This window comes from Rhodamnia argentea, chromosome 11 (assembly GCF_020921035.1).
Source record: "Rhodamnia argentea isolate NSW1041297 chromosome 11, ASM2092103v1, whole genome shotgun sequence".
In the NCBI taxonomy this organism is placed as follows: Eukaryota; Viridiplantae; Streptophyta; class Magnoliopsida; order Myrtales; family Myrtaceae; genus Rhodamnia; species Rhodamnia argentea.
This window is the reverse complement of record NC_063160.1, coordinates 7,555,937-7,581,814: the sequence shown is the minus strand read 5'-3', so window position 1 is coordinate 7,581,814 and position 25,878 is coordinate 7,555,937. Positions and strand designations below refer to the sequence as shown.

The 25,878-nt window shown below is 38.3% G+C and overlaps 1 protein-coding gene across 1 annotated transcript; it reads left to right on the top strand.

Annotated features, from left to right (window-relative positions):
• The first annotated feature begins 15,963 nt into the window (after positions 1–15,963).
• Positions 15,964–17,759, top strand: LOC115742153 (UPF0481 protein At3g47200-like). Its single transcript, XM_030676278.2, has one exon. It carries the CDS (start codon positions 16,040–16,042, stop codon positions 17,525–17,527), a length of 1,488 nt encoding a protein of 495 aa, XP_030532138.1. The 5' UTR covers positions 15,964–16,039; the 3' UTR covers positions 17,528–17,759.
• The last annotated feature ends 8,119 nt before the right edge of the window (positions 17,760–25,878 follow it).

The following is a 25,878-nucleotide window of genomic DNA, read 5'->3' as shown; positions in this document are numbered from 1 at the left end:
TGCCACGTGTTCCAAATTTTAGCATTATTACATGTTAATTTATTTTTATAAATACTCGTGACTGGCTGCGTTTTCTTTCTTTCTAAATCACCCATGGTGTATATCGTACAAAGTTCAATGTTTTACATCCCCATAAAAAGAAGAAAAAAACCAAAAAAATTGCATCTTTGAATTTCAAGCAAAATCCATCAAAATTGCCAAATCAAATATTTTTCATGAAAATGGTACCGAAAGGGCGTTAGAGAAATCCGACGTAACCAAATCCCCGAATTCAAAATCTCCGGTTCGCGGAAATAAGATAGTTTCTCCCGCTATTTTATTTAGGTTTCTAATCAACCTACCGAAAATGATTAGTGGCGACTCCAAATTCAAAACACGTTGCATGTTAATTATTTGAACCTTAAGTTGCGATTTGGTATAGACTTGGGAGAGTCCGAGTTAGGTTAGTTAATTAATTAACCTGATAATCCATTAGCCCGAAAATTAACTTGTCTATTTTTTTTAGGTCGCGACAGCTTGGCGACTCATTTGGGGACCCAAAGAGGATTTAGGCCAGATAATTTCATGAAAAAGAAATCACTTGATTTGGTAAACTTTAGTTAAATTCTCATTCTTAGGTGTTAAATGTTTTTGCAGATTGGGAGTTATAAGGGGAGGAGTGATCGGCTAACTCTTTGTTTTGCAGGCTTGGTGAATTGGAATTGTGATTTAACTTTTGAATCATTGAAGCGGTGTTTGCTTTTAATTGTTGTGCATGATTTATCGTCTTTGCATTACACTGCACACAACCCGTGACCGGACCCGGGTCACACTAATAGTTTTAAGATGGTATTTAGATGGTCCTTTAACCTTGGCGGTAAGGCTTCGCTAAAGGTTATCCCATCTGGATCCCGAAAATTTTTTCCAAAAAATGGCTCAAGGGTTGTTCTCATGCATGTGAGGCTACGATGCATGAGAATTGCCCTTGTCGACCGAACCAAGCCGAAGTGATTGGACCCGACTAGTCATGACTATTGTACGCGAGGTTGCGACTAGTCATGATGACTGTACGCGAGGCTGCGACATGTCGTTTCGTTCATCATTTCACTTTGCAAAAGCCTTTTGGATAGATAGAATAAGATTTAAACTCACAATTCATGCGCATGTATTTGTGATTGGCATTTTCTTCGTATGAGAGGTAATTTCTTGTCTCTTGTACCCTATTATCTCATTTTTATTTTGGGCCGGTCCATGGTTTAGGTTGATTGTTTAGAAGTTTCATTATCTTATTTCCAATTTCGCACTTTGCTTCCGTAGCTTTTACAATTTCATCGGTTGTCCTCAATTCTGATTTGGCTTATTCCTGTTGTGCGATTTTTACTAAATTCTACGATCGAGCTTTGAGTAAGGGCCAAACACGAAAGTTGTAGACCTATGTTTCAACTAATATCTTGCAAAATTTCAGAATTAAATTCATAATTTAAGATGGCCCTTCGTTTTTTCAACAACATGCGGTTATAACAGTTTTCTGAACATGATTTTTTTTGGAAAGACACATTAAACTGGTTTGATCCGTGCATTTCTAGTCCGATTGGCCAACATAAAAGTTGTTCATCACCTTCTCAACTACAAGCTCGTAAAATTTGGACATGTTTTGATCAATGTGCGAATTAATACGAATTTTTTCGTAAAAGCGGACAAACTGAAAATTACATGTTTCAATCCTTTGGTTATGATCACTTTGTTCGTTTGAGTCTAGAGGGATGCCATGGGCCGGCTCGCTATTCTTGCTTCCCGTACTCATTTTGGGTTTGTTACTGCGTACAGGTAATTTATCACGGATCCTCCACATATTACTCGATCGGGCGCAAAGAGGATGGCCGACATTAACGCTGCCGTTAGTGCCGCCCTAGACGAGAAACTTGGCTCCTTGACCGAGCGCTTTGAAGGGATGATGTCCCGAAAGATGGAAGAAATGATAGCCGCCTTCACCGCCAAACTTCAATCATCCGCCGCCAGCCCGCCGCTTCTCGCTCTAGTTCCTCCTACGGACAACTTCGGTAAAGCCCCGGAAGCTACTCCCTATCCGACAATGCCACTAGATGATGTGATCATCACGGGCGTGAGCTCGAGCACGCCGCTCGTAGTCCCAATCCCTCAAGCCGATCCCGTGGCCCCCGGATTGAATGGTGATGCGGCCAAGCTGTTGACCCAAATGGAACAGAGGATCCGAGAGGTTGAGGGGACTCACAACATGCCCCGGATTGACCTGTCTATCTTTTCAAAGGTCACAATGCCGGAGAAGTTCAAGATGCCCGACTTTGAGAAGTATGATGGAACTTCCAACCCGGTTCAGCACGTTCGGATGTATCAGGCTCAAAAATGGGTAACTCCGTATCGTCCCAATTGGCTCTCGGTTGTTTCAAACTCTAAATTTAATCTTATTTCATTCTCAACAGGGGATTGCCAACTGTTTTGAGAACAATATAGCAAAAAGCGAACCAACCGTGGACGCCAACATCACCACAGCCTGGTGGTTGGGGGAATGACATGGGTCCGAGGCGTCCCAGGTTCGATCCCGGGATTTGGCATCAATGTACAAAGATTAATAAAAACCTTTTTGCTTCGCGATTCAATGCCGATTGAAGCTCAGCCCAGATGGTTACAAAACCGGAGAGATAACATCCCGGACATACAATCCGATCCGGATGAATCGATCTTTTCAAATTCAAAGTTTGCAAGGAATACGTACAAGGGTAAAGCGGTATCGTTTCAACTCGTTTAGAACATGAGAACGTACATTGACGCTTTCCCTTTTGATTTTTACGAGGGTCACTGCCTTTCCAGATAGGGAAGCATCCATTCTCCCCGAAAAATTAATGAAATAAGAAATTCCCGGAGCCTTTGACAATCTCATGTCTCGAACCGGATAATGAAGTTTTGCAACTCATTTGCATGAGCAGGGGCAACTCCCAATCCACGCCCCTAAGAAGTTTCTTATGTGCTTGCGAATTCTGTCCACCAAGATAAAAAGTTGCTGCATTTTATATGCTCAAAAACACTCATACATTGCATAGTTTGCGCATGACCTTCCCTCATGTTTAATTTACCAACTCTAAATAAGGAACATGAACTACATAAGATACATTGAATGTATGGAATGGGGCAGGGCGGGATGATGTAAGGCAATCATTTCCCAAACACGTCCAATTTTTTCAGGCGAGATGAACGGTGGCAAAATTCCGCATTCCCCGAGGTAAAGAGTTTTCTCGCGAAAGGTACGATAACCGAAGTGACGGAGGCATTCAGTTCTCTATCCCAAACACTACGGGTGATCCATTGATTACCCTTTTTGAGCGGTGGTTTCATTTCTTTACCCCTGTCAAGAACCACCCCACATCGGGGTCCAGACGAGTTAATTCCAACAGCAACACGAGGTAAATGGTTAGAAATTTTCTTGCTCGGACTAACATTAATCTTCGGGTGTTTCTTTGCATTTATACTCGAATTTTAATTCAAGTGCCTTAGGATGATGAAGAGCATTCACTTCTCTATCCTATACACTTCATTCTTTGCATAGCCCACTTGAGCCTCGCAAATTCATTTCTTAAACCCCCGTTGGTGATCATTTGCTCATTCCAAAGGCGAAGATAGCATTTTCCCAAGGATTAGAATTGGAGATGGTCGAGTCAACAGAGAATTCCCGAATGATCATTATGCTTGTTGTAATTCCTGGTTCAAAGTCATGGGATTGTAAAAAAAAAGGAGAGGCAAACTCAGCTTAAAGGAGAAGGGCCCGCTCTCAAAAAAAAAAAAAAAAAAAAAAAAAAAAAAAAAGCAAAATAAAGAGATGTCGAAGGGCTCTCAAAGAAAAAGGAAAAGAAATCTTTTCTCGAAAAAAAGAAGAAAAAAAGAAAAATGAGAGTCGGGAGTAAGAAAAGCAAAGGCCGATCTCATATGAAAATTTCAAGCATAGGAAAAGCAAAGTGCCTACCAAAAGTAAGGCCAATGCACATTCATTTGTAAAGTACTTCTGAATTTTGAATGTACATTTTTGCATGTTAAGTTGTAAAATCCATGTACATGTTTGCATTGTGTCTCTTGCAAATCCTTGACAGACACTTGTTGTGAAGAAGACTCCCCAAGAAATCGGTTTGTAAAGTGCAATTTTCAGTAGAAAACTACCATCCCTCATTCAATGATGGTATTCTTTACGAAGACATTTCCAGAAGACCAAGATCGGTGACTAGTCGGCGATGATCACCAACGTCAAGCCCCTTCTCATTTAATTTCCGAGCCAAAACGAGCCTTTTCGTTCCTCGGTCCCCAATCCTAGCCTACGTTATAACCCTCCAAAGTCTCTTCTGATTAGGACACTTGAGTTAACGTAGAGTTAAATGATTTTAAGCATCACTCGAAGAAGTTCGAGCAAGATTATTTCTCTCTCATTTTTGCAGGATTCTTGACTTGTAAATCCAGAGCAGATGATGAAGAAATTCATTTCAAGCAGCCTTGACTCAACTAGAGTCCCCTTTGTAAACCTTTGACCTAGCTCTCATTACGGTCCTAATCAAGACCTCCAGATCGGCTCGGTCGTATCAATTGCGAGATTACTTGGATCCTTATCGAATGCGATGATGGAAAGATTGAGTGATTTCTCTTGAATCCTGCAGACAGGATAAATAGCTTTTCTCGAGAGTGAGAGAAAGCCCTTTCGGACCGAAGTCCCCCCATTCAGCTCACATTCGAGGTATTCGTAATGTGAGAACCTCCCTGGACAAAATTGGTAATGCAAACTTGACAGAATGGTTATGCATGAACCATAGTATGAGTGATTGCATTATACTCATTGTTGAATATGTTTGTGTGTGTTACCTATGACATTCTATGATAGGTAATACATTCCCGATGTTCGAGTTCCCTCCCAAGGTCTCGAAATTCATCCAAGGATTATTGAATGAGCAAGTTTTGCTGGCAAATGCCTACCAGGTACGATACAAAATCGCGCCGTTCCTTGATTAATCGTTTGGAGAACCCGGGTAAGTTTTCTCAACCCCTTTTCAAATTAACAACTCTTCTCATGATAGTTGTTATGATTCAATTCAGGCAATATGCCCCTTTTGTACTTATCGATTCCATTCGATGGTGCTCCTATCAAATATTGTTCAATTCGGGCAATATGCCTCTTCTGTCAAGTCGTGTAGACATATGCACCGGCGATCTTGACATCTTATCAAATCATAACGACGTAGCTCTTATGGTTTCAATCTCGGGACGTGAAGACATATGCACTGGCGATCTTGACATCTCTTCAAATCATAACGACGTAGCTCTTATGATTTCGGTATCGAATCACGAAGACGTATGCACCGGTGATCTTGACCTTTAGTCGGCTCATAATGACATAGCTCTTATGATTTTCGGCTCCTTTATCAAATCATGAAGACATAAGCACCCATATTTTTGATCCAAACCAAATCATAACGACGTAGCTCTTATGATTTTGGTTCCCCTTTATCGAATCGTGAAGACATATGCACTGGCGATTTCGACATTTAATCAACTCACAACGACGTAGCTCTTGTGAACTTGATCCCACTTCTTTCGACTCACAACGACGTAGCTCTTGTGATCTCAAACGACACACATATCTTGCGCTGTCTTGCATTAGGGAGAAGTCTCTGATAACGGATAGGCCAAATACCTTAAAATCCTTGCATCTGCAAAAAGAAACTTGGAAATTAAGAGAACCATTAGCTTACGAGAAATTTGGTAAAACAGGTATTCTTGTATGCGATCCATGTGCATGTTTCTCTAACATGGAAAAGAGGAATTATGACACATGTTATTTACAGTCTTGCATATCATGCATCACTTCATTACATAAAAAATGGGATTAAAACTCCCGCAAAAAAGTTCATCCATAATTTGCACTGTCAAAATTTAGGATTCAATTTTGTCTTTGAGCGGAACCTCTACGAGCCTCCACTCAAAGAGGGGCAGCTGTTGACGCCTAAATTTTGATTAATCTATTTTTTGCATAAAAATTATAAAAAAATCATCTCACATATTTATTTTTAGCGTACATTGCATTGGCATATAATCGGGCAAGCAGAACACTTAATTTAGCATGCGTCTAGACTAGGCACGGGATGGAAAAATACACCGAGAAGATTTGAAACTTCAAGGACTGTATTGCAAATACTTAAAATTTCAGGGACCGTATTGCAAATACTTGGAACTTCGGGGACCGTATTGCAAATACCAAAAGAAGATGAAGAAGGGAAGATGATGAAGGGAAGATAATGAAAAGAAGATGAAGAAGGGAAGATGATGAAGGGAAGATAATGAAGGGAAGATGAAAATGGAAGGTGAAGAAATGAAGATGAAGAAGGGAAGATGAAAATGGAAGGTGAAGAAATGAAGATGAAGAAGAGAAGATGAAAATGGAAGGTGAAGAAATGAAGGTGAAGAATGAAGGATGAAGAACTTTGCCTATAAAAGAGAGAGCTCTTGAGAAGAGTTTTAGAAGGGGGAAGTGGAAGAGAATTGAGAGAGAGAGTAGAGAAGGGGGAAGTGGAAGAGAATTGAGAGAGAGAGTAGAGGAGAATTTTTGTGATAGGGAGTGGAAGAGAATTGAGAGAGTTTTGAGAGAGTTTTTGAGAGGAATTTTTAGAGAGGAAAAAGAGAGTTCTTGAGAAAAATCAGAAGAGAAAATTCGAGAGTGAAGAAAAGAGTTTTAGTCGAGCATCATCTTCGACGAGTCCCGACACATATTTCGCCCCTCGCAACCCAACAACGCCATTGCTTGCCATTTTCGACGACAGCCGCGTTCTTCCACTCCGAGATCTTGAAGGGAACTATAACGTGTATGTGAGTAAGATTTTGTGTAATAGAAGGTAATCATTTCCATCTCGATCTACAAAAATGTAATCGTTTGGTTTGAACATTTGTTTGTTTATTTTAGACATGCCACGTGTTCCAAATTTTAGCATTATTACATGTTAATTTATTTTTATAAATACTCGTGACTGGCTGCGTTTTCTTTCTTTCTAAATCACCCATGGTGTATGTCGTACAAAGTTCAATGTTTTACATCCCCATAAAAAAGAAGAAAAAACCAAAAAAATTGCATCTTTGAATTTCAAGCAAAATCCATCAAAATTGCCAAATCAAATATTTTTCATGAAAATGGTACCGAAAGGGCGTTAGAGAAATCTGACGTAACCAAATCCCCGAATTCAAAATCTCCGGTTCGCGGAAATAAGATAGTTTCTCCCGCTATTTTATTTAGGTTTCTAATCAACCTACCGAAAATGATTAGTGGCGACTCCAAATTCAAAACACGTTGCATGTTAATTATTTGAACCTTAAGTTGCGATTTGGTATGGACTTGGGAGAGTCCGAGTTAGGTTAGTTAATTAATTAACCTGATAATCCATTAGCCCGAAAATTAACTCGTTTATTTTTTTTAGGTCGCGACACTTGTTGTTCATCTACTATTGCATAAAACTATAAAAACGCCATAGAACCACACTGAAGTGCAAACTCCAGGATTATCTTAATCGTAGCAGCATTATCCACCTCCACAATGTCATATCTAATACTTCCGGGTGTTAGAATCGGTTGTCTAAACATCAAATTACAAATATACTAGTTCTCTGGTAGATTCAATACGCGCTCAATCATAGCATGTAACTCATTAAATGTGGATATTTTTCCAAACTCAAACATAGTAGACTGTCCACCTTCGTAATTATGTCCATTTTCATTTCGTACTATTCTACCTCCCAAGTACACAATTGCAAAAGATCTAGACGATATTCTGCTAAATAAAGAAATTACAAATTATTTTTTATCTCAAAATTGATAAATATTTTTTTCCTAGAAAACTAACAAATTAAAAATAATACCCTCAAATTCAAGCATATTTGTAACAAAATCTAAAAAAAAATAAACAATACTAACATGTGCACCTATTACAATAACAAAATTTTAAATATATTAATCATCTTAACATTAAAAATTATAAACATATTAATAGCAACCTATAAATAACATAAAAACACAAGAACATTATATTTTGTTGATAACAACCTATAAATAATTTAAACATTACCAAAATATTAACAAAAAAATAAAAACACATTACTAACAACATATAAATAATATAAAATTACATAAAAAAACTAACATTTCAACTAAATATACTCATTAAATCACATTAACATTATAACTGTCAATATAACAGATGAAATAAATAACATAACAAAATAAATAAATAATAATAATATAACAAATGCAAATAAATGAGCATGTATAAATAATAATATATATAAGAAACTGAAAAAAAAAATAACAGTACCAAAACTTACCTCAAACTGTCGAGAGAGAGCACGCACCGAGTGAGGAGGCGAGAGAGCACGTAAATTCGTAACTTTTTTTTGTCGTATTTTTTTAAAAAGCCCGATCTTGTATAGCCATTGTCAAGAACAAGTACTTCGACAATCCGTGGTCAGTCAGTTCCTTAATTGCTGCTGTCCTTTTGCTTGTACTTGCTTTCGCACTGACCTTTTATGGAATCTATGGCTACTACAGGCCACGTTCTTGATTTCTCACATAGTGGAAAGTATCTGATGAGCATCATCTTTGCTAGCCTCACATGCCATTCCTGGTGGACACGTGTCCGCGAATAATCCAAAAGCGGGACCCAATTCCTCTTGTCTTTGCTTGGGCAGGGCCCGTAACGTCGACAAGGGAGGCTTCGTCCTCCGTTCCTTCACCGTTTTTGTCTCCGAAGAGTGTGTGTTTGCCGTACTGACTGCAACTCCGCAGGACCCAATCTCTCTATTTTACTCCCTAGTCCGAAGTCCAACGCATCCATCTTCTCTTCATTCTTGGTTGCGAACCCGAATTGATTCAATTCAAAATTGTGCATCCAAAGGTAAAATTATGAGAATTAGCTAGTGTGGCTCAAATGTTGAAAAGAAGGCTTCCATGCACAAGGCAAAAACATAGAAGGCGAAGCAATTAATTAAGGGAAATAATTCCCCGACAGTCTGATAATACTGTCGGTTATTTCTGACAAAAGATCCACACATTATCACAGCATGTTTACATAAAACACTCATTAATTAAAAAATTATGAAGTCAGAAATAATGACGATACTCGCGGACCGTCAGGGTAGCAACTCTCATTAGTTAATTAGGTAAACAAAAGCTCCTTCAAGAAGGAAAGAAGTTAAATATTCTCCGTATATCGGAACAAAGAAAAAGTTACGTCTAATAAATATTAAATTACATAGCAAATCTAAAAGCTAACGTATTTTGATAATATTGACCGAAAATGCTTAACCATTCTAAAGAGGTGATAAATAAGGCCATGGAAAATTTGAAGGACAACTTATCAAAAAATGGAAATATTTACTAGGCCAAAAAGAACCTTTTAAACCCGCACCTCTCTCTCTCTTCTCAACCTATGCAACTGAGGCAGCTTGTTTTGTGACCAAGTTCAAACAACTGGAAAAAGGCGATGGGCTTAGGAGTCCGGCGGACTCCCTCCTCTTCTTCACCAAATAATTCCTCGATCCGGTACATTGGAGAGATTGAATCACAATGAATTGTTTTATGAATTCCACATGAATTTTATGTGGATCTCACAAGATTAATGATCGCGATTTTAAAGAAACATTTTCCTTGCATTTTCAAGTACAATTAATTTTGGCATGCCTTGGATCCTACATGCTCTTCTCTAAAACCTGTTGTCGCGACCTAAGGTTTGGCAACCTTAAGTTAATGGATTATCGGGTTAATTATTTAATTAACCTAACACGGACTCTTCCAAGCCCATACCAAATTGCAATTTAGGTTTATTTCATGAAAAATTGTTAAATTGGAGCTGCCACTAATTATTTACGGAAGGTTGATTAGAACTTTAATAAGATATCGGGAAAAATATCTTATTTTTGCGAACCGGAGAAAATGAGTCCGAGGACTTGGTTACATTAATTTAAAAAAATTAATGCCCTTTCAATACCAAATTTCAAGAAGAATCCCTTTTGATTGAATGATATTAATTGAATGATTTAGAAAATGGAATGGACCATATGATACTCGAAAATATGAAAGATTTTTGTATTTTCGGATAAAATGTCCACTGCTATGAAGACATGCCATAAAATATGATGATGTCCAATTTAATTTAAGAAAATGATTTCTCAAGTCTTAACTTATGTTAGATGCTTTTTATGACATGAAAATGGACCTTTGACATGATTAACCATAGAAAAATGAGACTAATTAAAATAAAGCAAAGTATGAACAAAAACGCCCATAATATACCTTTAATTTTCATTTTTCGATAAATTCACTCATTCCCAAAGATTCGAGCTAGAGCAGAATTTTATTCGCCACATTCTCGAAGATGCGAGCCAATATACGGACATATGTATAGAATAACATCATCCCTTTTCCCTCCCAAAGGGCAGAATACCAAAATTCTATAATAAATTATAATCTCATTCCATAAGATCATGGGCACGTTTATCTACAAAGGTGCAAACTTTATAAAAATGATACAATCAAACAAACATGACCAGATGAGAATTAAAAATAGACCAGCTTATTTAATTTTCAAAGATTTGAGAGGGGTGGCTGAATTTGTGAGAGTAGGGTCCACATTTCCTCATCCAAAGTCCGCTTTGATTTTTGATGAATTATCTTTAAGGTTCGAAAATTCAATTTTAGATAACTCTAAAAAATTTGGATAATTATCCAATTCAATCAAACCTTATCCTCAAATCACATAAATTCAAAAAATTTGCAAGAGATAAGATAATTCAACCACCAGATAAGAATGAAATAACGATCCAAAGCCAAAGATTATCAAGACAAATTTTATATTATCCAACTCAGTTATTTCTTACAATCGGATGTTATCCAATTCGAGTAATTCCTATCCACAATGTGGAAACATTATCAAAAAACCATAGGATAAGGTAACTCAACCAACTAACGTGCAAGAGATAATTATCGTAACAATCAGGAAATCATCCACAAGCCGAATTCAGTCAAGAGAAATACGCGTGCCAAAAATCCACTTTTATTCCATAAAGAATCCAATCTTTTTCCAGCTAAGTTTAGGTCATAAAAAAATGACAGAACAGTTTTTTGAGAAAAGACGTTTTCCAATTAAAATCAATCAATTCCCAAATTATTCAAATAATTTCATGACCAAACCAAATTTACTCAAAAGATCAGAATTTTTATGCATCAATGACCAATTTTTGGTTCTTGCACAAAACCGATAGGAAAAGGCTCAAACTTTCAAACTTTAATTGCAAATCAAGTATCCTCGTCAAAGTATTAGAACATATATGCAAGCACAAGCTGCGAATCACGCCCAAAACCACTTTTTTTTTAGCTCGGTTTGCCACCAATCGATTTAAACACGTAACCACAATGTTAGATCTTCAAATAATGAAAAAACAAAGGCGGATCGACGTCATGTCTGAACCGAACAACAGCCGCCTTGTGACGAGATCAAGCTGGACAGCGGGGGATCTTTGGCAGGCGAGCTATGGTGGGCGGCAATTCGAACGGAGCCTTGGACGGCGGGCTGTGGTGGCTGGACAGAGCTAGGCGGTGCTGGTTTTTGTGCCAAAAACTCTCGGTGAGCAATTTCGTGGCTTATAGTTTTTTGCTATGATGCCCCCCGCTACATGTTCTCTGGATGTCCACCAAGAAGTAGAGAGAGAAAGGGAGCCTCCTTTTTTACTTCTCTCGACTGGACTTCTCCGTGGATGAAGCTCTCGAGACCTTCAATATTCCCATCTTGCTCCGAATTTTTTTTAATGAGTCTCCGCCCCCTGAATGCCCTCAACAATGGCTTGCTTATGTAGAGCTAAATCTACTAATCCTAATTGGGGTAGGGATTGCTGTGAGCCGTGGGATTATTGTAATCCTAGCTATGTAGGATTAGATAGGAGCCCATAGACCCTTAGAGTCCACATCCTCTAGAACCCTAGCTAAATAGATTCCCAAGATTAATCAAACTCTTGGATTATTTGAAATTGGAAGAGTCCTAATCCTTTGGATCACCTAGCATTTTCGGCTAAAGTGGGAAAATGTGATAATGGCTGAATTTCACATGCTCTGAGGGCTTGTGGTGTAATCTCGGCTTGACTTGGGTTTTAATTGACCAACTGGATAATTAATTAAGGCCTTGTTTAATTAAATAACCAAAATGGGCTGATTTGAAATCAAATTAAGTTCAAACTCACAGTGAAATTCGGCACTCTTGTGCTCAAGCCTTGGCCGAATTTTACATCAAGTAAAGAACTCGTCTCAAATTTATTGGGCTCAAATTAAAGCTTTTTCTAAATAATGAACAATTAATTGAAAGCCTTAACAAGTTAAATGGGGTTGAATGAACTAATTTGAGCTTGAAAATAGGTCCAATTGACTCATATAGAACTCGGTACCCTCCTTTGGTGCATAGATGAAAATCTCCAATTGAGTCTAGTCCAGTCGCTTGTCAAATTAAGCTCAATTACTCCACCTCTAGCTTGAATGCATGATTGACAAAAAAATGAGACATGCAATGCTTGAGAAAATTACTTTTTGTGAGGACTATAATTAGTTCTCATTTTATGCTTGAAATGCATGATTTAATAAAAAAATCAAAATTTAGGTGTCAACACCTATGGGTTACTCTCATTAATTCTCTAAAACTTATTCCTAATTTGTCCTTTATAAAAAGTATAATTAATTGGAGTTCCAAGCTTACCTACCTAAAATGGATTTAAAACAAGCATTTCTTACTTTCGCAATACGGCAAGGGTATTTCAACCAAAAAATAAGGTGAGGTTAACCACCTCAAGTGGCCACCCTTCTCATTTGGGAAGGGAGAAGTTGAGTGTTCAATTCCTCACTTTCTCAAGGAGGGTTGGGAGTGGGACGCATGAGTGAGGCAGTAGGAATTCGCAATCTTCACACGCACATAGCATTTACAATGACTTGTAAAATAGATATAAGAATAGGAAAGAATCAAACCCAAAAAAAAATTAAGTCGAGGGTAGTTTATCGCACTCATCAAGAAGGGTTCATTCTAGTTATTTTATTAAGCTACACGAAACTTCACTCTGTTTCCTTATACGCACCATGTGCAGTTGGCATGATATTGTTGTAATTTTGTGGGTCAATGTGTCACTCTTACTAGATAAATGACTGTTTGAATCACCATGAAAATTTTTACAATTTAAATTCAATTTTTGAACTTCGGCGAGGGTTATGCAAGTTTAGATTTCCGGCACTTCAACGAACGTTTTTAAAAAAGTTTAGAACAAGTGATCGATTGAGAGTTATAATACTTTAATAAATATAATTTACAATATACGGTATTAAGTGGTCGGAAAAAAAAAAAATAACGTCATTCAAGAAAGTGCTATACGAAAGTTATGATATTTGTTTTGCTCTTATTCATAGAAGTTCAAATCTGACCAAGTACAACCAATTGTTGGAAAAAAACAAAAAAGGTACAAATCATTTGGTATTTGGGCCGTGTCAATCGATTTTACGCTCGATCGGGCATCATCTGTACTCGCCTCACATGCACATTCTCGATGGACACATGTGCGTAAAATCATCCAAAAAGGGGATCCAATTCCTCGTCTTTGCTTCGGCTGGGCCTATAATGTTGGCAAGAGAGTCGTGACGTCCGGTCGGTTTGTTTGTGGTTGCGGCGTCTCGTCTCGCCCACTGTGCGACTTTGATCCCGTCGTCGCCGTTGACATTCGCCGTCGTGGCCCGTCACCTGCTCTGTTGACTTCTCCGCCACGTTCCGTCGTCGTCCTGCCCAAGGAAGGTATATCCAATTCATTTTTTTTTTTTGTCTCTCATTTAATTTCGCTTACCATTACTATAGTTGTTAATATTTTTAAGGTGTTTTTGCTGGTGCAGGTGCGATGCCATTACGTAGAACGTGGCCACCTAGATTAACGGCCCGATTAGATTTAATAAGATAGGAATTTATAAAGAAACGGAGACAACTAAGGGAGAGTTTCCCCACTTGGCAATAATGAGACAAAATAAATTGAATCCCGATTCGCTGACCATCTGGAGGCCCAATGAAGCCAGCTGGCTTCGCATTGAATTGATCAACCCAAGGAGAGGATTCATACCCGAACGCTCCTCCCGTTTTGAGGGTCCATCGTAGAATGTTTAATTACATCGAGAGGGCAAATGATGAAGAGAAAGATCAGGCTTTGGACCGTCCGTTCCTTCACCATGTCTGTGTCCGAATACGTTGTGTCGTCCCGATCGTAACACCGCAGGACCAATTTTCTCTAGATCACTCCTTAGTCCAAAGGCCAACGCAAAAATTATGCATCCAATGGTTAAATTATGGAAATTGGCTAGTGTAGCTCAAATGTTGAACAGAAGGCTTCCATTCACCAGGCAAAACCATAGAATTTAAGCACAAGCTCCTCCAAGAAGGAAAGAAGTTAAATCTCTATTTTGGAGCAAAGGAAAATATGCAGGTGTAGGAAGGCAAATATTGCATCCACGCAATCAAATGTCTTGGCTCACCATTCCAAGATAGCACCTCACATGGGTGAGACTTAAATATATTGTACGACGGTAAATTTAATTTTAAACCTTTCAATTATGTCAATATAATTTTAAATCTTTCGACGATTTGCCAATTTAACCGTAAATTATTCAATTATATCAATTTAGTCTTAAATCTTTTGAAGTTTTGTCAATAAAGTCACAAACCTATTATTTTGATGATTGACCAAAAGGATTACATCGACAAATAATCAAAAGATTTATGATTAAATTGGCACAGTTAAAAAATTTAAAATTAAATTGACAAATCATCAAAATATTTAGAATCATATTGACATAATAAATATTGACTGACATATAATAAGTTAAAATTTTTTTGAAAAACTTTTCTCGTAAAATGTGAGCCCCTCAACTCAAGGGATAAGGTACCGGCCAAAAGATGTGAGCCCCTCACCGTCCTTCAACTGTTAAATTCAACAAAAGTTACTATATTGTCGTTCGTCCTTGCCAGTTGCCATGACTCGTTAGATTATAAATTGCAAACATTGCCTTCACCTTAACGAATTAAATATGTAAATCATGTCCATATTGGTCACCCGTCTTAAAAGAGTAACTAGAGGAAAGGGATGGAAAAAACATGACTCCTGGAAATGAAAAATGTTGTGTATATTATTAATACACAACCGAGATGACATATATCGAGCATTGTAGTTACCGCGTCGTCCGTCCTTGCCATGTCTTGGTATTATAACATCTGAGTGTTGTAAGCGCGTTCAAATAGATATAAAAAATTTATGACAGATTAAAAGTGGGCGGTAAAACAAGTGGGCCATCTTCAACACCCAATAATAATTGGCCATGTCATTTGATAGCTTGGACTTAGTGGATATAGCATTTCTAATTACAATCAACTTGATTCATGAATTCCGTTATTCTCGTTCTTTATTGACCAGCTTATTTACGAGTTATTGTCAGATAATATGAATATAATGTAAAATACCTTCTCGGCCATGTTTGAAAGACGCCAGAGCAAGATCTGTCCTTACACATGTTGGTGAAAGAGAGAGTATCTAAAAGGGATTGAAGTTTTTATTTTTTTTTATCCAAATAGGCATATAACACTGTTGATAAAGAGAATGAAGGATGAAAACACTAATATCTTAGGCGGAGAATTCGACTTAAAAAAAAAAAAAAGAGGAGAAGTTCACTCGATAGCTTCTATTTGGTCATGTGTTTCACGTGGAGCAGGTGGCGTCCGGTTTCTTCTGGGCGGATGAAAAGCTAGTCCCATTATTGTACCTTCTGTGGCTAACGTGGGGCATGTCCCATTATTGGACCTTGTATGAAAAATGAGAACGGTCAAATTATTCACCGTTGCGGGAGAAGAAAAGGATAAGGAAAACAAACTTGAAATTAGCATCAATTCGAAGGATGAAAACCCATTTAAGGAGGCGAAGGCAGAGAAACGCAGGCCAATTCTTCACAAGCAATGGCTGCTGTTCACGACAAGAAGGAGCTCTTGGGTTGGTATTTGATCACTCTCAAGCTCCGAGAAACTGTGGAATCTCGACTCCTCGAGAAATCAACCTGTGGGGCCGAAATCATCACCGACTATGAGCCGAGGCCTCCCGAGTCCGAGTGGGTCATCTCAATCAAAGAGAAGCTCGAGCAAGGTCGCCAGGATAACGTGCCAGTCTCGGGGGCAAAGCTCTCCATTTACCGGTTTCCGCACTATCTCAAGGATGGCCATGACGAGGACTGGGTCCCCCAGATCGTCTCCCTTGGCCCGTACCACCACGGTGACGAGCGCCTCCGCCATATGGAGCGGCACAAGTGGCGCTGCCTCCACCGCATCCTCGAGCGCTCCCATCAGGAGATAGGCTGCTATCTAGACTCGGTGAAGAAGGTCGAGGGGAGAGCTCGCGCCTGTTACGAGGGAACGATATCCATGAGCAGCGACGAGTTTGTGGAGATGATGGTTCTCGACGGTTGCTTTGTGATCGAGCTGTTCCGGGGATTTGACGAGGGGTTCGAGGAACTCGGCTACCCTCGCGATGACCCTGTCTTCTCAATCCGGCGATCGATGCTCGAGATCCAGCGGGATATGATCATGCTTGAGAATCAGATCCCGCTCTTCATACTCGACCGGCTGTTTGGTCTGCAGCTCGGCGACCCCAACCAAAAGAGGGGCGTGGCCAAGCTGGCAATCCAGTTCTTCGACCCTCCGATGTGGAAAGGCAAAATTTTTGGTGAGTACGTCGGCAAAAGATTGGGGTTCGACCCGTTATTCGACCATGGCAGGGTCCATTGCCTCGACGTGCTCTGGCGGAGCCTCCAATTTTTGGGCCCAAATCAGTCCACGACCAAGCAATGGTCCAAGAGCCGGGAACAGCTTACTCCCTGCTTGACCGAGCTCCGGGAAGCCGGGGTCAAGATCAGGCGTAATTATTTTAGATGTTGGGGGGACATAAAGTTCGAAGACGGGATCCTCAGGATCCCCCAGCTTGTGATCCATGAAGGGACGAGGTCGCTCTTCCTCAACTTGATAGCCCTGGAGCAGTCTCACTTGGATTGCAGCAGCAACGTCACCTCGTTCGTAATCTTCATGCACAACCTGATCAACTCCCCCGAGGACGTCCGGTACCTCCGCGAACACTCCATCATAGATCACTGCCTTGGGAGCGACGCCGAGGTGGCTGACCTCTTCAAACGGCTTTGCCAGGAGGTGGCCTTGGACTTCGAAGGCAGTTTTCTCAGCCGTCTATCTAATCAAGTTTACCGGCACTACTTATGTAAAGAGCTTTCCTTCAGAGACGCTCTCGCGCAAAAGTGGAATTCCTGGAGAGCCGTTCTCAAGAACAAGTACTTCGACAATCCCTGGTCAATCATTTCCATCGTTGCTGCTTTCGTTTTGCTTGTGCTTACTTTCATACAGGCCCTTTATGCTGTCTATGGTTACTACCGGGTGGGTTCTTGATTTCTCATACAGTGGAAATAATCCTATGAGCTCTTTAGGAGTGATGAAAAACCGGTGAAAATCCGGGTGACTAATTGACTATTAGCAGCCAATTTGCAGATGAATGCTGACGTGGAGGTTTCACCTCCTAGTTAAAACGAATGTGTGATAGTGGTTAGACTCAGACCCCAGGAAATATATCCGTCACGGGACTTCTGACTATAATATGGCAATACATTTCACGAGAAATCATCTTATCTTTTCTGCTCATGAATCTATCAAACTTTTTTCACTTTTATTATACATTCAAATTAAGTGTCGTAATCTAACGTTTGTCGATGATATTGAGCGAAAGTTCTTAAGCAGGTGATAAAAAAGGGTATATAAAAAGGAAAATAACAACTTACCAAGAGCAGAAAAGAAATGTTTGCCAATTTTTTTTTTTTTTGTTGGAATGTTTGCCAATTTACGAGGCAGAAAAGAACCTCTAAACCTATGAGTTTTAGCCATGGGGGAAAAAACATGGGCGGGCCCGTCCCGCCCATCGAGCCACCTTTCTTTTTCTAATTTTGATTTGTTCGGAAAAGATAAATGGAAATGAACAAAAGAATAAAAAAAAAATGATAGGACTTTGTGTTTTTTTTTTTTTTTGACACTTTCCTTATGAGTTTTTTTACTGCTTTTCTCTACCTTATTAGGCAAAAAAATTATCTCGTTCTTTGATTAAGCTAAACGAAACTTCACTCCATCTCCTTATATAATCCATGTGCAATTGCTATTGTTATTAGAATGGTATTGGAATGATTTTGTGGGTGGGCGCGTCATTTCTATGAGATAAAACGATAGTTTGAAGCCCGGTGTATAATGTACAATAAATGTTATGTGGCCACTAAAAGTATAGACATATGATTAGGATACGTAAATGTCGAACTGGAGTAATTAAATTATGTGGGGCAATTTCTTTTGCTCTTTCTTTTATTTTTATTGTTAATTTTTTGGTTAGTCCCATTCCGCAGGTCAACCACATGGATAAACGACCATACTTTCCCCCCTCCCCAATCAACAAATTTGGAGTTTGAAATGGCTTCTGCCGTCCCGCTACACCTTGAGATCTAATCTCGGGTTGAAACTTTCTAAGTAGATAGTCTACCGTAAACTTTTGCAATCTGTAAGGTTGACAACTTTCCGTTCGATTTTTCTAAAAATCCGAACCGATACGAACGTTAAGGTGAGTGGTTGAACTGAATTGAATCAAATCACTATTCGAACCGAATATGAACCAAACCGAAAATCCGGTTCGATTTTTTGGTTTTTTTTTTAATCTTGTTTATATACATGTGTAATTCTCCCATTAAGTTGTTAATATTAAGAAGGGAGATTTTCTCAGTTCGGTAATAATGGGAACCGAAAAAGAAGAATGGTTATTTTTAAATAATAAAAACCAAAAATCCAACCAAACTGAAATGCACAAAATATTCGGTTTGGTCTTCCGGTTCGGTTTTAATACCCCTATAGTCCATAGTTGAAATTTGTCAATTCATTGACTTATTTTGTCTGTCGTTAGTCATCCTAACGGCAGAGTTGATGGTATGTTCTACACCGTTCAGAACAGCAAAACGCAATGGATCATAATTAGAGTCAAAAGCATAGGATCCTAGTTATCACATGTGCAATGTGCAATGAAACCAAGTGCTTATAACGAGTAGTAACAGACGACATTAGTGCAAAAATGGTGGAATTGGGTGTATTTGAAAATGAAATGTATTGCCTCACCCAATAATTTCCCTCGAAGACGAGATTGATGACCCAGTGGCGCGCCTTGAGAGGTTCAAACCTCTGACCCCAAAATTGAGAAGGAAAACCAATTATTTCACCGGTCTTAAGTTTTCTTTTTCTCTTGTTCCCTCCTATAGAAAGGCTTCAACTTTCCCCTCTGTGGTTAGTAACAATTAAGGAAAATGTTTCCCGACAGATCTGTCATAAACGGAACAATATCAACCGTAGATCCACACAGCATTGGCGTGGGTTTTCATAAAACACTAATTAATTGAGAGATCGTGTGATCAGAAATAACCGACAGTACTGTCAGACTAGCAGGTTCCAATAATTAAATAGATTGAAGATATTACGGAAATAGCAAGTGTTGCGTGTGTGTTTTCGTGTTTTTTCCGAGTGTTGAAAACCAAAGTTCTGCTCACCTGAATTTTAGCGCGTTACGTTGGGCTGCAGTTTGCGTGGCTAGCTAGATTAGCTTCCCCACTGACCACCCTCTTTTCATTGAACGTTGAAGACACCCTTCGTTGACGGTTTTGTGAGACTGTAAGCTCTCCTTCCTTAGCTCTCCCGTGGCTACTCCAAGTCAATTAATTTGCCCATGTGTTACCAGTGGGCTGGAGGATCCTAAGCTGATTAATCTGATTCATTGTCGATTGGCATTTCTCTAATGTGTACACATTTCTCGATTCAGATGGCTTGTCTCGGGCAATTTATATTCAGTTGATTAACCTTTCAGATTTACTTGTTTTGTGTTATTTTTGTTTTTATTTTGAAGTAATGTATCTCTCTTTGATATAAAATGAAGATCTAATTTTGAAAAAAAAAAAAGGAAGAAGTGTGACATCTCTTTTAATTTATAATTGACAATTCATTGATGGTTCTGCGATGGGGTAATTGTGGTGTCCATAGACCTCAAACATCCACATACATTTACAGTTTGATCGATTTCGAAAAGTTTTAAAGCTTTTCGTAAAATTGTTGACCAACATTACTTTTGGTATAAAAACAGATGATTTTATAAGTAAAACTCCCTTTTCTTTTTTTTTGTGACATGCAACATAAGAGGTCATTGGTTCCAAAAACATCAACCTGATAAACAGCGCACAAGTCTAGAACAACCGCAAGTCTGACCCAGGATAACACATTAAAAAGGCCGAAGGCCTCCTCTAGTCGTCCAGGTCAATGGTGAGAGTGTGACTCCATCAGTTGAGTGAGTTGGGTCTTGAGCTCCTCCTCCAGCTTCCCTTCATGCTCTTTCTCCAGCATCTCCCTTTGCGCCACAAATTCCTCCATTTCCTTCTCCTGAAGCTGTATGAACTCATCAATGTCCTCCATCCTAAACCAAAACCGAAATGGGTCCGCCGATTATCGAGGGACGAAGCAAAATGGAAACGGCACGGTAAAGCTTTTCCAGTACCCCCCTGTTCTTATCTTCAGCACTTGAAGGATAGGCATTTGATTGCTTCACTCGCTCCCTCTACTCCTTTTGTTCCCTCTCAAAGTCCTCTTCCTTCGCATTCAATTCATCATGGATGATGACCTTCATTTGCTCTCTAAAGAACTGCTCCTAATAATCCATCTGTTGGAAGCACATCGCAAGAGTCAGGGGACCTCAAAATACAACATGGGGGGAAGCAGGAATTCTCTAATCATACGGGAGTAAATTGCTACGAAGACATTCAAATATTCCACCAAACACAATCAGCAAACAACATGGACCAAATTCAGCCTTTCAAAAACATTGACCCTGAGAGTGATAAACCTGACGATTGGCTTAAACTTTCAATATGATAAACATAGAGTGGCCGAAAATGCACGTTTTCAATATGGTAAACTATTGTCATTCAATGGTTGAGATGTGTCCGTTCATTGTCTTTTTTGATCGATCGGTGTCACCCAACAACCGACAGTTGGTGGTATACTGTATAACGGTTAATCATAAATAAATAAAAAATGTAATAGATCATAATTAGAGTCAATAGCATCGGAACAGAGTGTTCACATGTGCAATGACCCAAATGTTTATGATAAGCTACAACAGATGACACATTACTGGAATGATGGTGGAATTGTGATTTATGTGAAAATGAAATGTCTTTCCTCGACTAACAATTTCCCTTCAAGATGAGAATGGTGACCAAGTGGGGGGCGCCCTAAGAGGTATCAAATCTCAAACAAAAGACTTAGATGGAAAAATTAATAATTACACCAATCTCAACTTTTCTTTTCTTTTTCCTTTCTTATAAAAGGCCTCAACTTTCCCTTTTGTGGTAATAATAATTAATAGATTCAAGAACCTAACAGGGAAAAAGAAAATGCGTGCGTGTAATTTTTTTTTTTTTGGCCAAACGTCGTATCAAAATTTGAGCCTTCTCACGACCCTTCCCACCTAATATTTTACATAATTCCATCGTTTGCATTTACGTAGTTGAACAGGCGGGGGTTTCTCTTAAGAACGACTAATGAAGTTGTGAAGATGATGGATGAGGTTTGACGACGAAGGAATCAATCGTAATGTTTGAAACCGCCTATAATGTAGAGGCATTTACATTATTTTTCAGAAAGTCTTTTACATTGTGCCAATTCAGTCCATTTATCCGGCCGGTACTGATGTGGCACCGCCGGCGCCGAAGTGGATAATTTGCAATAATATTTCAGCACTTTTTAATTTTTTACTTATTTTTTCTGTTTTTTTTTTTTTTTTTTTTTTTTTGTTTGACCTCTGGTGACCGCTGGGTGAGGGCTTGCAGGCCCTCGGCTAGTGGCCCACGGCCTCTTACCGGCCCTAACTCAAAAATAAAAAAAAATAAAAAAAATGTTTGAAAAGTTTGAAAAATATTGTAATATTATTAACTTTGACCACGTTAGTGCTAGACAATCAAATAGACTAAATTGACACAATTGTAAAAGGTTTATGAATTAATTGGCAAAAAAAAAGTTTAGGACTAAATTGACACAATAACAATAAGTTTAGGAATTTTTTTGATTTTTTTCCCAACAAATCCCGATAGTCGTCCTGTGGATTTTAATAAGATAGAAGAGCAGGAAGTGGATTGTGAAGTGGCAAATTTGTAATAAGTTGGCCAGTGGAATCGTGGATCTAGTGCATGACTATAAAGAGAGAGAAAGTCAATAAATGGATCAACATTCAATATCAGGGGCCGCCAGCTCGGACAACTCAAGGGACGACGTACTACGTTGGACATGGCTCAATCTTTCAAAGATATGAGGCCCCACTGTCCTTCAATTATTAATTTCAAGAAAAAGGACTATATTGTCGTCTGTTCTCGCCATACCTTAGAAGAGTGGTTAGAGAAAAGGAACGTACCAAAACACTACTCCTAATAAAGAAAAGAATTATATACATTGAATACAACCGAAATGACATATAACGATTATTTATGTCTCTCCAATGGGATTGTCACATCCAAGCAATACAAAATTTATTAAAATCAATCTACAAAATTGATGGTAGATTAGATGTGGGCAGTAAAATAAGTGAGTCATTTTTTACACCCAATAGCTTTTAATCACATTTAATGTAGTATCAGTTCAGTAACCCAGACTTAGTAAATATAACATTTCTTCAATTATTACAATCAATTTGAACCCTGAATTCTGAAATTTTCTTTTGTTATTGATCTGTTTTTTGATGTGTTATTATCACATGATATGAATACTATGTAAAGTACCTTATCAGCAAATCAAGGAAGAAAATACTTCACGCATGAGTTACATGAACACCTAAAGAAAACTCTTTTCGAATTTAATCCCTGGCTTGTGTTTTGATTAAGCATTCGACAAACGTTTGATTCCTCCCAGATCAAGCACAAACCATTTGATATTTTGGTCATCTCAATAAATCTTAGATTCGCATCTTGTCGGATCCATAAATTAAATAACTATGTTTGACGGGGCCATCACATTTACTTGCCTCACATGTGCCCTGCCTTCTCGACGTAGAGAGAAGGAAATTCAGAATCATAGAAAACGCGCTTGACGATAGGATGGACATGTGTGGTAAAACATCGTAAGTGGGACCCAATGACTTAATGTGCGCAGTATCGTAGTCATTCCAACCCCGTGGGACCCACTCTCTTTACATAAAGTGGCCCCACATCCTCGTACGTCACATTACTCCTTAGTCTGAAGCATCCGTCTTCTCTTCGGTCTTGGTCAAAAACTCGAATTGATTCAACGAAAAGTTATTGAAAAAATTGTTCAAAATAACTTAGATTTATTGCAGTTTTACTAATTCAATCATGAACTTTTTAATTTTATCAATTAAATCCTAAATCTTTACACATTTTACCAATTGAGTTCATTTGGTCAAGTTCGGTTGGAAATCGTTAACGTGAACGCCGACCATCCTACATGGCACAAATGTAGGACGGATCACACTGATATTGATAATTTATAATATTATTTTAATATTTTTTAATTTTATTTATTTTTCATTTTCTTCTATTTTCCTTTATTTTTTTCGGCCGACAAGGGAAGGAGGGAAGGAAAAAAGAAAAAAAAAAAAGAAGAAGAAAAAAAAGTAAAGGAAGATATAAGAAAATATTTATAAAAAGGAAAAAAAGAGAAAATAAATAAAAATTTCAAAAAAAATATTAAAGTACTATTAAATTTTGTCTACATTATTACCGGCTATGTCACGTAAGATAGCCAGCATCCATGTCATTAATTTCCCGCTAATTTTGGCTAATTTTGACCGGATAGACTCAATTTGCAAAATGTGAAAAGGTTTAGGGCTTAATTGGCAAAATTAAAAAAGGTTATGACTGAATTAGAAAAACTACAATAGGTTTAGGATATTTTAGACAATTTCCCCCAACATTATGCATCCACATATAAAAATAATGGAAATCAGCTAGTGTAGCTCAAATGTGCAAAGAAAAATGCTTCTATGCACAAGGCAAACCATCGAAGAAGCAAAAGCTCCATTCTCTCTACTTTGGACATATGCAAGTACAGGAGGGCGTGATGTTGGATGCATGCAATCAAATATATCATGTTTAAGGGTTTGGTTTGGTCTCCGGCGTGATAGTGGCGGAGGGCATGATGTGGCATATATGCAATCAAATAGGGAAAAGGACACTTCAAGTGTCAATATTTGTGTACAACACTCATTTTGCTGTAAATATATTTTTTTTTATTACTTAAGTGTCAAATAGGAGAAAAACGATTACTTTAATGCTAACGGCGAGAAAGTCTTTTACATTGTGCCAATTCAGTCGCTAAAGTGTTTGAAACCGCCTATAATGTAGAGGCATTTACATTATTTTTTAGAAAGTCTTTTACATTGTGCCAATTCAGTCGCTAAAGTGGACAATTTCTAATAATATTTCAGTACTTTTTAAATTTTTTACTTATTTTTTCTTTTCTTTTTTTAATTTTTGTTTGGCCTTCGCCGACCGCTGGGCGAGGGCTTGCAGGCCCTCGGCTAGTGGCCGGCAGCCTCCTACCAGCCCTAACCCAAAAAGAAAAAAAAAAGAAAAAAATGTTTGAAAAGTTTGAAAAATATTGCAATATTATTAACTTAGACCATGTTAGCGTCGGATAGCTAAATGGACTGAATTGATATAATTGTAAAATGTTTATAAATCAATTGGCAAAAAAAAAAAAAATTTAGGACTAAATTGACACAATAACAATAAGTTTAGGATTTTTTTTGATAATTTTCCGAACAAATCTCGATAGTCGTCCTGTGGATTTTAATAAGTTAGAGGAGGAGGAAGGGGATTGTGAAGTGGCAAATTTGTAATAAGTTGGCCAGTGGAACCGTGGATCTATTGCATGATTATAAAGAGAGAGAAAGTGAATGGGTCAAGATTAATTATCTGGGGCCACCAGCTTGGACAGCTCAAGGGACAAGGTACCACGTTGGACATGGCTCAATCTTTCAAAGATATGAGGCCCCACTGTCCTTCGCTTATTAATTTCAAGAAAAGGACTATATTGTCGTCTGTTCTAGCCATACTTTAGAAGAGTGGCTAGAGAAAACGAACGGAGCAAAACACTAATCCTAGTAAAGAAAAGTATTATATGCATTGAATACAACCAAAATGACAAATATGGACCATTTTTGTCTCTCCGGTGGGATTGTCACATCTAAGCAATACTAAATACATTAAAACCAATCTACAAAATTTATGGTAGATTGGATGTGGGCAGTAAAACAAGTGAGTCATTTTTTACACCCAATAGTAGTATCAATTCAATAACCCAGACTTAGTAAATATAGCATTTCTTGAATTATTACAATCAATTTGAACCATGAATTTTGAAATTTTCTTTTGTTATTGATCTGTTTTTTGACGTGTTATTGCACATGATATGAATACTATGTAAAGTACCTTATCGACAAATCAAGGAAGAAAGTACTACATGCATGAGTTACATGAACACCTAAAGACAACCCTTTTCGAATTTAATCCTTGGCTAGTGTTTTGATTAAGCATTCGGCAAACGTTTGATTCCTCGCAGATCAAGCACCAACCATTTGATATTTTGGTCATCTCAATCAATCTTAGATTCGCATCTTATCGGATCCATAAATTAAATAACTATGTTTGACGGGGGCATCACCT